The sequence below is a fragment of the Buteo buteo genome, chromosome 3 (assembly GCF_964188355.1).
Source record: "Buteo buteo chromosome 3, bButBut1.hap1.1, whole genome shotgun sequence".
In the NCBI taxonomy this organism is placed as follows: Eukaryota; Metazoa; Chordata; class Aves; order Accipitriformes; family Accipitridae; genus Buteo; species Buteo buteo.
The window spans coordinates 32,284,931-32,298,833 of record NC_134173.1 but is presented as its reverse complement, the minus strand read 5'-3'; the positions used below and the strand labels follow the sequence as shown (position 1 = coordinate 32,298,833).

Genomic DNA, 13,903 nt, shown 5'->3' with positions numbered 1-13,903 from the left:
TAGCGTTCCGCTATAGGCAGCTCCAAAGGAAACCACTTTTCCAAGACACTGAGCAGCCATTCAAAACGCAGCATCCCTGATGCGGTACCTCTGCAGAACTCACCTGGCTCCCAGCAATTTTTGTTAGAAGCGAGCAGCTTGAACAACAAACTTCACCAAATTGATACTGCCAAGTTTTCAAATTTCAGGCAAAAATTAAAAGAAAAGGAAGGCCATAATTTGAGTTTTCCCAGAATAGTTCAGAGCAGGTTACGCAATGAGAAAATTCCCTTCTGGCAATAAAATATTCATATTTCTAAAGGGCAAGAACAGGAGAATAAGTTTCCTAACATTTGCTGATACAATGGAAATATTCAGCTGTTTACCACATACAGAAATGGACAAATTTCAATTGAAAGCAAGCTTTCTATCACTCAGATGCTATTCTCAGGTAGAAGCTATGCATGTCAGTCAGGACAACTGCTGTTTAGCACCTTATGGCCCCTTGGGGGGGAAAGATGCCCTTATTACATACAGTAGGTACATCACATCAAACCAGCTTTTTGCCTAGTATCTAGAAATCACAACTTCTGTGATGGGCTGCAAGGGTGCAAGACTTGCAGAGAACGGGAGTTTCACAGGGAGAATCTGACAGCTGTGAGAATGTGACCCTGCCTTACAGGGTGAGAAAACTGAAGCTTGTTTAGCTGCAGTGAGCTATGTTCCCTTAACCCCATCTACCCTGACCTTCCTTATGTGTTGAGGTGACCTGCTCTGGGATGCACCTGTTCCATAGGCTCTCTCTGTGCAGAGTTTATGAGGAACACCTATTAGAAAGCCCACTTATGCAGACTTTATAGGTCAGGTACATGCTATCTTTTCATGCATATAATAGGAAAAGCCTCTAAACACAGGGAGTGGCTTGGGAACCTACTCTGCAGCTGTGAAGAAGAGTGGTGGCTCCTCTCTTGCCAGGTTTACCTTTGATGGAAATGGTAAATCTTATGTGACTACCTCAGAAGTTGTTCTGAGACTTGGACACGTGCTTCTCAGTATGTACAGCTTGTGTAGACACATGAAATGGGAAAGACAAGAGTCACTACGCCCAATTACCTTGGGTCTGTGGAATCTCCTTGAATAGCATCCCCTAATAAGGAAAGTAGTAGAAGATCTATTTAGAGCATTTATTTGTGGCTTGGATCACATGACCACGGTCATCTCCATCTCCCATGACGAGAGGGGCTCTCTTTTGACTCTTCAATCCATCTGCCTCAAACTATTCAGGTATGCCTGCAGACTGAAGAGCTAGACTTTACAAAAACCAGGTGCTGGGGGGGTGGGTGCCTGTTCCAAAAGCAGCAGCAGATGTAGTAGCTGCTAGAGCAGAAAGATACAAAACCAATGGCATTTCGAGCAATTGCTTTGGAAACTTGAGCGGAGCAACTGATAGATGAAATGTCAGCAATTCACCCAACTTCTCCGTGAACTGAACCAGAACAGCCTATGTAGGAAAGCAAAAGCTCTCCTACATTTTTGCTTTATGCCAAGACGCACATGCCTCTGGGTTTCACAGCTAGACACATAGCCTCTTCTGGTTCCTCAGTCTGAAGCTCTCCTACTGTAAAACCATATGACCAAATGCTTTACATACTATTTGAGCTCTCAATGCTGTCTATAGCAGTCATAGCATGAGTGGTAGGGGCCACATCTCCCCACCACCCAAATGTATCCTTTTTTAACACCTTTCTCTGTCAACTTTGATGTTTTTGATGAAGAAGAAGGATTACAAATGAGCAATTTGTAATTAAAAATTACAAAGGATTACAGACTGATCAGCCAGATGTTAAATGACACTAGCAGATACAACATCCCTTTTGTATAAGCAGAGACATAATGATGAGGTTTAAAACAGAACCATAACAGGGAAAAGAAAAGGGAGCCTCTAAAGACAACGAAACCAGATGGATTGATATTTGTGCTGTAAGACTCAAACTCACCAAAATCAAGACCAAAAAAATAATAATAAAAAAATTAATCAGTGTTAAAAATTTAGCCTTTATTGAATTAAACAAAACAGAAGCTTATGAAGTAACATGACTGAAACTACACTATGACTTGGAATTCTGAAAAAATAATTATACACACTCCCCGCCACTGCCCCATGACAAGAACCTGATAAAAATCTCTTCAGTGCAATACTACAATAATCAAACCTCTGGAGAATGCTTTTTATAGGGACTAAACTCTATACTTGCATTCCGAATCATTCTACACAGAATTCACCTGACAGCCTACAATGCTCACAGGGGACCTACGAGCTACTGGGAGATGTGACCACTTAAAGTGCTGTCCAGATTTTTTTCTTATTTTTTTCTTGTAGGAGGATTAAATTGGGCTTAACAGAAAATTAGGTATAAAGGGAGACTTGTCCCTTCTGAGTAAGAACAGTTGGTATGAAAAATAGGACATGGTCTCTGTGCCATGTCGAATACAGTAGATGCCTGTCAAATTACAGCTAGGAAGGAAGAGTTTGAAACTGCTGTCAAGAAGTTATTGGAAGTATGAACTGAAAACAAATTTATGTTAGTCACAATATTCAAGCACAAGGCTTTGGTCAGGGATCACTTGTGTAGTATGTGTGAGCTGCACTCCTGTGCATCCCCTTCCTGAAGAAAAGCCTCATGGCTGAAGTATCACTTGTAAATGTCACAAATCCTGAAAATTATGTAATCCTTTTTTTCCACTTTGTCTCTGTATACTTGAGACACTCTGAGGCAGAGATTAAAAAAATCTAAGCTGGATTTATGATGAACTCATTAGCAAGAAACCTGGAATGCTGGAGTTGCCTGTGGTTTGGGAATGGGGGCTATTTCCCATCTGGGGATTGGGAAAGCTGAACTGCTGTTATTGAGGGATTAACCTGCAAAATGCTGCAATAGAGAATTTAACTTGGGACAAATTCAGTACAGAGGGAGAAATCACAGAACTGAAGGGCAAAGCAGGGCAACGAGACAGCAAAGTCTGAAAACAAAAAGTAGGCAGGATCTGCATCAGCAAGGGAACTACAGTCTTTGGTTTAATGCTAATGCATTGGGGTCGTTCCTCAGCAAATTACATTCCATTTGCTAAGCTGAGGAAGAAATGCACCCCAGATGATGAGGAGATCAAGTCTCCCACTAAAAGGTACAAAAAAATTGTATGGGGAATGGCCGCTGTATTCTTCTCTGGGGGAGCAGCACTCTCCTGCTGAAGTGACATACTCGGCCTCCAACTGCAAACACATTTTAGATAAAGGCACCGTCGTCATATGTAGTGCATGCGCAGGCAGGGATGATGCTTTCATCAGAGAAAGGCTTGGAGGGAGGAAGCAGATAAAACACTGAGATGTGGACTGAAGTAGAATATTTTGTAATGTGCTCTGCCAGTATGGAAAAGTGCAGGAAGAAAAGCAACAAATGCATTCCTTGGCACAGAATCACTTGCTATTTAAGCCAACAGACAGACAGATGTGGTAGGGGTATGGGGAGAAGAGGGATTTTTCTGGCTTTGCTTTATAAATAAATCACTGTTCTTGAATCCAGAAGACATTTTCTCTGACCGCTATATATATGTAACTCTTTTAGCCTGTTATCACGTGCCTGGCAAATTTGTCTTATTGTTTATTCCTGTTAAAATAATGGTTTCCTCCTCCTTTTCCTCTCTAGCACTCGCCCTGCACTGTTGAACAAATCCTCTTTTCCCCTGTCACTTCTCATCTGAGCAGTGGCCCCTGTCAGCGGCAAGCTCATGTCCCTCTTGCACCTAACTTTCATTTATGCTCTACTAGTGTTTTTTAGAAAAGCACATGAGTTAGTAGTTCCTTTGGCACTGCTTTTGATATAAAATTTTAAGTCAGCTGACTACTGCTCCAACAGCTTTCTGGGAACAGATATAAAACAGCCTACAGTACCACAGTGCTGCCGAGAGATTAAGTTGATGCTTATACACTCTGGAGCCAAAGCCATCATCCGCTGGAGACTGAAGGGTCAATCGTCAGTACAGTGCATACAGGGATTTAGCTAACATGAATGGGAGTAGTTCAGCTAAATCTCCACTGAATCATTATCCCTGAATGTATCTGAGGAATTTAACCAGCACCCTTTGCAGCTTCTTGCTTTGTTCAGCGTCTACAGCACTAAGTCTAAGATGCAATGAGATTCTTGCTTAATCTTGCAGACAATACATTTCTGAAACTTTGGTAATAGAGGATTATTGGGTTTGCACAAGGAAGAATTTTGCCTATAGCTACAGGATAAAAAAAAATGCTAAAGAGCATTATCTCTGCAGATATAATTATGTATTTGGCAACCTGCACCATGCATATTACAACACTACCACATGGGCTAGAGAAGGTTCACAGCTGTAGACACTGAACAGCACCTCTGTCAGAATTTCTGTGAATTTCAACACGTTAAAGAACACGAGCAAAAGGCTTTATGCAGAAGGGCAGAAGACGAAAAAACAAAACTAAGGCTCAGAACCATATGAAATCAATTTAATATTGTGACACACACTCTCCCCTTTCAGATCAACTTCAGCAAACCTAGAATATAAAACCTACACTGAAGCAGTGAAAAGCAACCAGCCTCCTGAATCCCTTCCCCAAGCTGAAGTCTGTTTGCAAATGCAAACTTCCTTTTTGGGGGAGGAGGCATGGAAATCCTAGCTGCTACAGTTCTGCTGACCTAAATATAGGACATGACCCAATACTGTGCCAATAAATTTGTTACGAAATTTAGCTGTTTTGTCTAAATAAAAGACATTAAACTTGAACTTACGTGTTCTTCTGAAGCATAAAGGACTTCCATTAGCCGATTGACAAGGTCATTATTCTCTCCCCCGTGTTCTTGGCAGAGAAGTTCAATCTCCCTTAATTTGCCAAAGTAGAAATCCCTTTCCTTCTCCACGCCTTCAAGTGCAAGTTTTAATGAATGTACCTGCATATAAACCAAGATGTGATGCCTCAGTTGTGAGGTGCACTACATACAAAACAACTCAGTCTAAAATTATGCATGCTAAACAATCTTAAACATATATTCAATTTTATAGCTTAAAATGAAGTCCACTTCTTTTTTTCCTGAAGTGCTAGATTGAACCTTACATAAGAGAGAATAGTAAATCAGGCTCCCCCCTTATGCCTCTTGGATACATCTTAACCTTGATCCTTAAAGGTCAATCTTCTCAGTGCTCTTTTATAGTGAAACCCAAAGCAGCAGTTCAGGAATCAGGGCTACTTAAGATCTGACTCCTAACAAAGCTGCCAGAAGCATCATGTAATGGTAATTAATAAAACTTTCAGCTCAGTACTTGCATTATTTTGCCTGGATTAATGTGTAGTCGTTGGGAAATCTACAGTATCTCCTTGCCTAAAAATATGTAGATCTAGCAGAAAAGCTCACAAAGGGAAACAGTCTAGTTAGGAAATTAAAATGTCCTCCAGTTGCAAATGTGAGTACTGCTGTGTTGTTTTTTCACCTCTCCTTTTCTGCCTCCCCACTTACCATACTGTTAAAGACCCATGTTTCAGCACTCTGATGCCGTGACCGGCTGCACCATGGACTTTCTGCTCTGATTAATGTGCTGTTTCTATCAACAAATTCTCTCAAATGCCAAGCATCTTTCTCTTTGCAACCTCGTTCACAAGTCTTCAAGCTATACTGTCAGTCTCAATTTCACCACCAGGACTGCTGCAAATCATTTACAGGCAACATAGCTGTTAATGATTAAGCTTCAGATAAATCATGACAGATGTTGCAATATACTTTTATACATACATATATATACACACACATAAATATATATTTCAAAAAGAACAATTTTGTGGGAGCATAACAGATAAAATACTGTCCAATAGGGTATACACAATGAGACACTCAAATTCGGAGGACAGCAGTGTAACAAGCAATAGAAATAATCACGGATGAAACTGCCTACAGTAAACACACTGACCCCAATCACATCCAAATTACAGCCAAATTAGCATCCACATTTTAAGGCCTGCAATTATACAAATGAGTTTTCTAAATAAATTAAATGCCATCAGAATACATTGCAGTTAACTGATACAATTTAATAGAAAGTTATATGTTGCCAGGTCCACTGCAAGCTGATTTATTCCTTCTACTAGTAAAAATACCAGCAGAGTTCAAACAATGCTTTGACAGCCTACTAAATCCTATCAGTTCATTTTTCTGTAACTGCTGAGCTAGTGATGCCTTTTTCTGACCTTTGATTGCACTCTTAGAGGTGTCAGACAGCAGAACTGACCTGTTATCAGGGCAGGATCTCAGAGCATCTCATTCACATACTAACCCATTCCTGACCAGCAGCCCCAGTGTGACACCCAAGTCTTCCCTTCACAGTTTGAATCTATGATTGATACAATGACTGGTCACCTTAAAATTAACTATTTATTCATGAAAGTAGGAATAGCAAAATGGAACAAGAGTTTACAATATTTTGGTCTATACATGAGGACCTCACATTTAAGACATGTCTTCTGGATCTGCAACAGCATATTCCTTGAGAGGAACACCTGTATCCAGACAGAACAAGAACATAACTGCTTCTAGGTCTCTTGCTCTGTGCTTGCTAGAGTTTGGGAAAACAATGAACTTCTGCTGAAACATTGGCAGCTAATAGCTCAGACTGCCTCCCCTTCTGACCGATTTACTATGAAGGCATTCTCCTGTGTTCATTCTGTCACATTCACTCCGTTTCAAGAAACAGAATCATTAAACTATGCATATATGCACATAGTTAATTAACTACAGTATACAGTAAACGTTGTAACCAAATATGCTTTTCTTCAGTTACATATCAACTATGTGTCCATGACACACTAATTTGTTTTTCTTCAGGTACTTAGCACATCCATATCCTACTTTTTCCTTCTATGAACATGCCAAAAGGCTGATCCTGTGTAGGGTTCGGCGTTTGGAAGATCTCGCGATGTCACAGAAAGTTAGAGGGTTAGTCGCAGCCTTGTGATGTACCTGTAATCCCGCCTCCCCTTGTTAGTATAAACGGAATTAACTGCGCAATAAAAGGCGGAAGTTGGCGCTCACACTGTGTGTGTTATCTGTCTCTTTCCCTGGTCCGGGCCGACCAGTGATCTAAGCGTGGCACCTTGATATGTAGCGAACGCTACAATCCTGCATAAGGAACAGCGCACGTTAACTCCTGTGCTCTGTTTCTGGACCAGAAGTACTCCTCTGCAATCCAGTTAAATGGGTGCAAAGGCAGCAGTTCTTACTAACTGGTCTCTTCTCTGATGGCACTTACTGGTAGCATGAATACTTACAGGACTACAGAGCCAGGTTGAAGATTGAGTACATATTGTAGACATGCAGCCAAGATGGTGCTGTTTTCAGAAACTGTGTGTATACTAGCATACAGTTAACTGTTCCTGGGACCATTCACCATATGTAAGAGTCCCTTCTCCATATGTAATGGTCCCTGGTCTGTGTTGTCTCCTCAACTGCACTCAAACTCTTTGGGAGAGTACTAGCTGGCACAGACAAAAAACACAGCAGGGACCACTTTAGCATTTTAATGCTATGGGTAATCAAGTTCCAGTGCATAGTGACATTCCTTGGAAGTGTTTAATTTACACTAGCACAGAGCAAGGCAATAGCTAAGACCATTTTAAGAGAAACTTTAAGATTGTTGGGAGCCATTAAAATAGCAAATGTTATGGATGGCTTACGATTATTGCAAATAGCTCATTAAGCAATGCTGTGGTAAAATATAGTGTATGGACAGCCCCACTACTTAATTTTTTCCACTACAAATTGCACAGAAGTTCAGATGTTTCAATCTCCCTTAGCTGCCATTCATGAAAGGGCTAGGAAAAAAAAAATCTGTTACATCCACATAGGAATTTGATATCCACAGACACCATTCAACTTTTCTTACTCATAATCAAGACAGCAAAGGGGTAAAAGTGGCTGCTGCCCTCACCTCCCTGGTTGCTGCAGAGTGGTAAAAAACCAGGCAATTTGGCTCTTCCATCATGTTCAGACTGAGGGTCAGAAAAAGCTGGCTCAGAGCTGCTTGCAGCATAGTTTTTTTGGCTTGTGTTATATGCCCAGGGTCCACAAGTAACCATTAGTGGGAAATGAGATACCAAATGCTGCCAGCATTAAAAAAAAGCCTTCCAGACAGTTCTAGCTAAAAGAGGTCTCTTAAAAACTAGCTATTAATACACCAACTTTCCAAATCTCAAATTTTCTTCTCCTCTTTGGTGATGAGGGAAATCATCAGTTTTCCCTCAGGGTTATTTGTATATAAAGCTTAAGGTTTTCACACATGGAACATGCTAGGAATACATTAGCAGTGGATGTGATAGTTACTGCCTATTTTACTAAAGATCAAACATTTTTATGTTGCTCAGATCCCAACCAACTCTTCTGCTGAAGCGAACACATTCTGACTTCTGAGTACAAATGTCATGGTTTAACTTGCATTAAGCTGACATTTGAACTCCACTCTTACACTGATTAAAAAAAAAAAAAATCCATTCCTTGTGCAACATTTAAAAACTTTGCTGTTACAGCAACAGTCAAAAGCCCATTTGGAAGGCTGGTGGACCCTGTTGTGCTCTCTGCTGCTCAGAATTCTACACTGAATCTGCAGGACATCGTGTTTGGGATGTGGCTATCCATCCACCACCTTAAGTACATAACAATAACCAAGAATTTACAAACAGTGCCCCAAGAAACTGAAATCTTTGTTGTTCAGGTCAATGAAAGTCTAAAACTGAAATGCCCATAATTGTGGAAAATTATACTTGATCCAGAATAATGACTTCTTCCTGAATGCAGCTGCCAGGCAGCTCAGGCTCTAAAATACGAGGTTTTTCCTTTCCGTTTTCCCTTGTCCAGGACAAATACAAGGATTAGGCCTCATTTATACTCATGGCATTTACACCATTCTGACAGCACAGTCTTGAGCCAGATGCAGCTATTTATTCATGTCCAGTGCAGACACTCTTGCATGTCCAGGAATGACAGAGTGGCATAAAGCTCCATAGTATAAATGAAAATTAAGCCCTTACATTCCTAACATTAAAGAAATTCTGAAACTTTATTAATTATATTGCCCAACATTATTTATAATATAACTAAGTATTCTCACAAAGCTAGATCACATTTTTAAATGAAAAAGGCATATTATTGTCTTAACACCTTCCTTCCAGAAAGCAGAGTGCAACGAGCTACTCTCGATTCAGCTGCAAATCTCTTAACACCTTGGTGTTACAAACAGGCTTGTTTTCTCCACAATGACACATTAAAATGATTTATTTCAAATCTGTAATACACAAGAGCAAAGACACTATTGGGATTTTTCCTATCCAAGTGAAATAAAAGATACATTTCAAAATCTAATAAAATTATACTTCAGCAAGACTTACCTGTCATTCCTAAGATCACCTTTTAAAAATACTGGCAAACACCAGTCATCTCTGTCAGATGTTATTTTTAACAATAAATCACTTTTTTTCTTCCCAGCTGAGCTATTTCAATCTTTTGTCCCTTCATAATTCTGGAGAGCATTATTCAACAGAGGGCAATATTAGATTTCATGCCTGTCTGTGACAATGAATGCATCTAATTTTATGCCTAAAGCAAATTTACCTGTTCACTGAGCTGTATGACTTGAGTCTCCAAATCTTTATCTGATTTGGATGCTGAGCTGCTTGGTGCAGCTTTTTTTGCTGAAGATGGGCGAGACGGTGTTGATCCTGGTTTAGAAGCTGGACTGGATTTAGCAGCACCTGAAAAAGTACAATAAATAACAATCAAGATGTATCCCCATGATAAATACATTCCTATTAACCTGGTACTGAAACAAAAGTATTCATTTTACAGCCAGCCATTCTCTCTGTTACTTCAAGGTGACAGTGGAGGAAGTTCCAGTGCTGCTATACCTTGGGAAAGGAAAAACCACATTTCCTAGCAGTTTTACTTTGAGTTTGCTACTGAGAGTGATGTAACTCAAACTAAAATAAATAAACATTGAACTAAGAATATAAAGTTCCCTTAGCTGTCAGCAGCTTTCAGCTTTAAAAAATATGCCATTAACAGACCATTCCCCCAGCCCAATATTTAGTGTACAGATCTATCTTCAATTCCCCTGGAGAAAGACAGACTTGAAAAACTCAGCTAAACTGTGCTTTCTTTGTTTTGAAATGTAAACCATCCTTGAGACAAGGGCATTGATAGTTCAGACAGAGCACGCAGAATTAAATCCATCAGTGAACTCGCAGTTGCCATAGTGACCAAGAGATGAGTTTTGATCTGCTTCAGTTTTGCTATTTGTTTTTAATGACTTGCACTGCAAATCTGCCAGAACACGGAACAACATCTTTACCAGCAAAAAAAGGCAAGTAACAAGTGCATGCAGGTACTCTTTTTCACAACGCCTGAGCAGAATAATGTTTATGTGAAAGGGGTCACAGTGCCTTCACATGAACCTCACAGCCAGCTCCTCACACCTTGCTCTGCCTCTCCATCTTTCCTCTCCTTGTCAGCGGTTTGATTTAGTCGCTCAGCCCTGGCACGTGAATGAGTGCCCAGCTCACCTTGCCTGGGCTGCCACAGGCACTGTACTCTGACTCATAGCCTTTTCCTTATTCCCACCAGCTAGGACTAAGCCTCAGATGCAGTGGACATACATCTGGTACAGAAATCACTTGGGTTCAGACAGAAACTTGGCCCTCTCTCCAACCTATTTTATTGGATTTATTAAGCAGGCATGTGAATCAGAAGTCCCGCTTTGCAGCACCCACATTTATCACTGTTTCTTACAAAGAGCAAAACACAGTTGCCCAGACCTGCTGATGGGCTCCATGGCCACACTCCTCCACCAAATGCTGTTGGCTCTGAAGCCTGGGCCACACAGAGTGAGGGAGAAAGCCCAAATCCAGCAAGCACCCAGCTGAGCTTCAAGCTTGAAGTCACCACTCCTGGAAGGACTTGGCCCAGCTTTCTCAGCAACCACCTTCCAGCCCACACCTTGCCAGTTGCTCTTCCCAGAAGGTGATTTGATTTATGGCACACTACATATTGTTCTAAGTTGTCATCTCCACAACTTATCCCCAGTGTCAGACAACACTTTATTAAAGCAATTCATTGTAAAACCAGTGTTTTACAAAGGCATTACTAGGAAGAAATCACAAGGAGGCAGAGAAGGGCAGGAGGGGGAGAAAGATGACTTGTGAGGCTGTCCATAGGAGCTCCGACAGTCTCACTGACCTCGAACTGTGTATAGTGGTCCCGTGGAGGAGCCGAAAAACAATGGGAAAGGAGATCAGCAATGGGTTATTTAATCAAGCTAGCTTAGGCTTTTCTGATTTAGTCACAGGCCTCTCTGTAACAAGCATCGGAAGCTTCCCGCCTCTACGGATAACTCTGTGTTAACTGGGTCACCTAATGCCAACAGAACATAAACAAACAACTTGATAATTCAGTTGACTTGTGTAAGCATTTCTGTACAAGACACCCACTCTCCTTTTCTATGCTCCTGAAAATGAGACAAATAAGGAAAAAAATAAAATACTTTTTTTTTAAATTGGTCACTCCAGTCCAATAACTTCCATGCCTAAATCCTTACAATTACATACACAAACTCACCTCTACCAGATTTCAGATACAGTACACAGACTTGCTAAAGTCGGGAAAATTCAATGTTGTACACATCCCTGAAATTAAACTTCTTTTCACACCATAGTTGGATCAGCAAAGAATAAATCAGTTGTGGAAACACATTAAAAATGCCAAGATCTTTTGCTGGTATTTCTTTGTAAGGCAATTTCATAAACTTTAGCACCCTGCCTTCATTACACATTTTCCAGGTTCAGTCCACATTTTGACTGACTAAAAATAAGCTGCTTAAGAGGAGGATTGTTAAGGTGCTCTCAAAGCCTGGAAAACAATTTTCATTTGGATTAGCAGATAAATAGAAGAAAACTGGTGTTGAAATACGCAAGATAAACACACATGAAATAATCACTTTGACTATAGCATTCTAGTTGGGCCTATTTAGTGAATACTTGTATCACATGGAACTGCAAAAGTTACCCATACAAAATTGAAAATAATAGAGATGAACCAAGGTATCAATGTTTATTTCTTATTGTATTCTGCACCTGCAAGAAGCAGTTCAGGATATTGACTGAAAATTAAGTGCTATAAAACAAGGTATGGACCTTCAAATGCGAAACCTTGGCTGGTCAATGCATCTCCCCCCTCTACCAATTAGCCTTCTTCTACTTGAAGGCAGCACTGGACTTTACCTAGTCAGCAAACACCTGCGCGCAAGCATATGAGAAGCTGCTCAGGTTTTCTAGGACAGCATCCCCGGCCTATTAGTTCTTCGCCATTTCTCCTCGGGGGTCATGGTACAAGACCTAAGCCAGGCACGGTGGCTGCGGTGTGCAGCCACGGCATATTACTCCCTTTCATGCTCAATAGCCCTGCAAAGTGAGCTAGTTCTTTGTAGACTGGGGTGCTGATCACAGAAAGCCAAATCGTTAAGTACACATCTCTCTTTGACCTGCAGAGAGACGTAAGGACAGAGCAGGCACAAACATTTATTCCCCAGGTATTCTCTCCAATTTGCAGCTGAGGAACCCTCCCAGAGCATGCTGAGCAAGCCCGCATCACCACTGTCTGCGGAGAGGGCTGGATAGCACCAATACACTGCATTATATTCTGCCCTCCTTTGAAAATGATGAAGCCTTTTGAATTTCTACAGCAAAGTGTTGCTAAGCTTTATAAAATGTCCAGACAAATCAAAAGAAATTGACTTTTGCTCTGCTGCTCAGGATCAGCTCTTAAATGAACAAGATATTCCAATTTCAATAACACAGATAAAAACCAGCTAAATAACCTGAGCATTTCAGACTGTATCAGCAACAGCTGGATAGAACTTAATTGCAACAGAGAATGCCTAGGGATTTCTAATTTAAAATTTCATGGAGGAAAAAAAAAGCTTTACTGCACATTTATTCTCAAGCATCAGTTTTAGAATCGGCTCAGAGGTAAGCCCCCCATTCTAACAGAAGCTTAATTTCATAAAAGAATTAAAGGATGCTGGCTGGTAGAGTAGTGCAAAGTTCTTGAGACAGCCAGATATTTAAACAGAGACAAAAGATCTTGGTAGACTTAATGACTTTGCTATTGAGCACCACAATGGCTTTGCAGTCAATTAGTGCAAGTGTGGAATAACTCCTAATGCATTGCTCAGAGGGGCTATATAATCCAAGCAGTTTAAATTCTGTCCGACATCATATCTTCTATGAAAATATTTATATATAACCCATTTACATATTCTGAGAAAGCACAACATTTTATACAAGTATTTTATATTAAAAAAAAACCCTGATAACCAGCTCTTCTCACTGACCACTGAGAACACTGCATTGTAATCAGCACCATAAATGTTACCTATTCTTACCCATTCCCCATTCCCTTTCAAGCTTACTGTTGACATTCAAAAAGAAGTGCAGAGTCCTGCCCCTGGAAAGGAACAGCCCCATGCCCCAGAACATGCTGGCAGCCAACTGTCTGGAAAGGAGTGTGGCACAAAAGGACTTGGGGGTCCTGAGCCAGCAATGCACCCTTGCAGCACGGAAGGCCAAACAGCCTCCTGGGCTGCATTGGGAAGAACACTGCCAGCAGGCTGAGGGAGGCGATTCTACCCCTCTACTCGGCACTGATGAGGCACATCTGGAGTGCTGGGTCCAGTTCAGGGCTCCCCAGTATGAGACAGACACGGACATACTGGAAAGAGTCCAACAAAGGGCCATGAAGACAACAAAGGGACTGGAGCACCTCACACAGGAGGAAAGGCTGAGAGATCTGGGACTGTTCAGCCTGGA

The 13,903-nt window shown here is 41.0% G+C and overlaps 1 protein-coding gene across 2 annotated transcripts in view; it reads right to left on the bottom strand.

The window, feature by feature from the left end:
• Positions 1-13,903, bottom strand: part of MAPRE2 (microtubule associated protein RP/EB family member 2) — a 59,158-nt gene that overhangs the window by 3,167 nt on the left and 42,088 nt on the right. For both annotated transcript variants that reach the window (XM_075023256.1, XM_075023257.1), the window contains 2 exons: positions 9,657-9,796; positions 4,797-4,955 (listed from right to left, as the gene is read on the bottom strand). In XM_075023256.1, the coding sequence (XP_074879357.1) occupies positions 4,797-4,955; positions 9,657-9,796 (299 nt within the window). The remainder of the gene's footprint in view (positions 1-4,796; positions 4,956-9,656; positions 9,797-13,903) is intronic.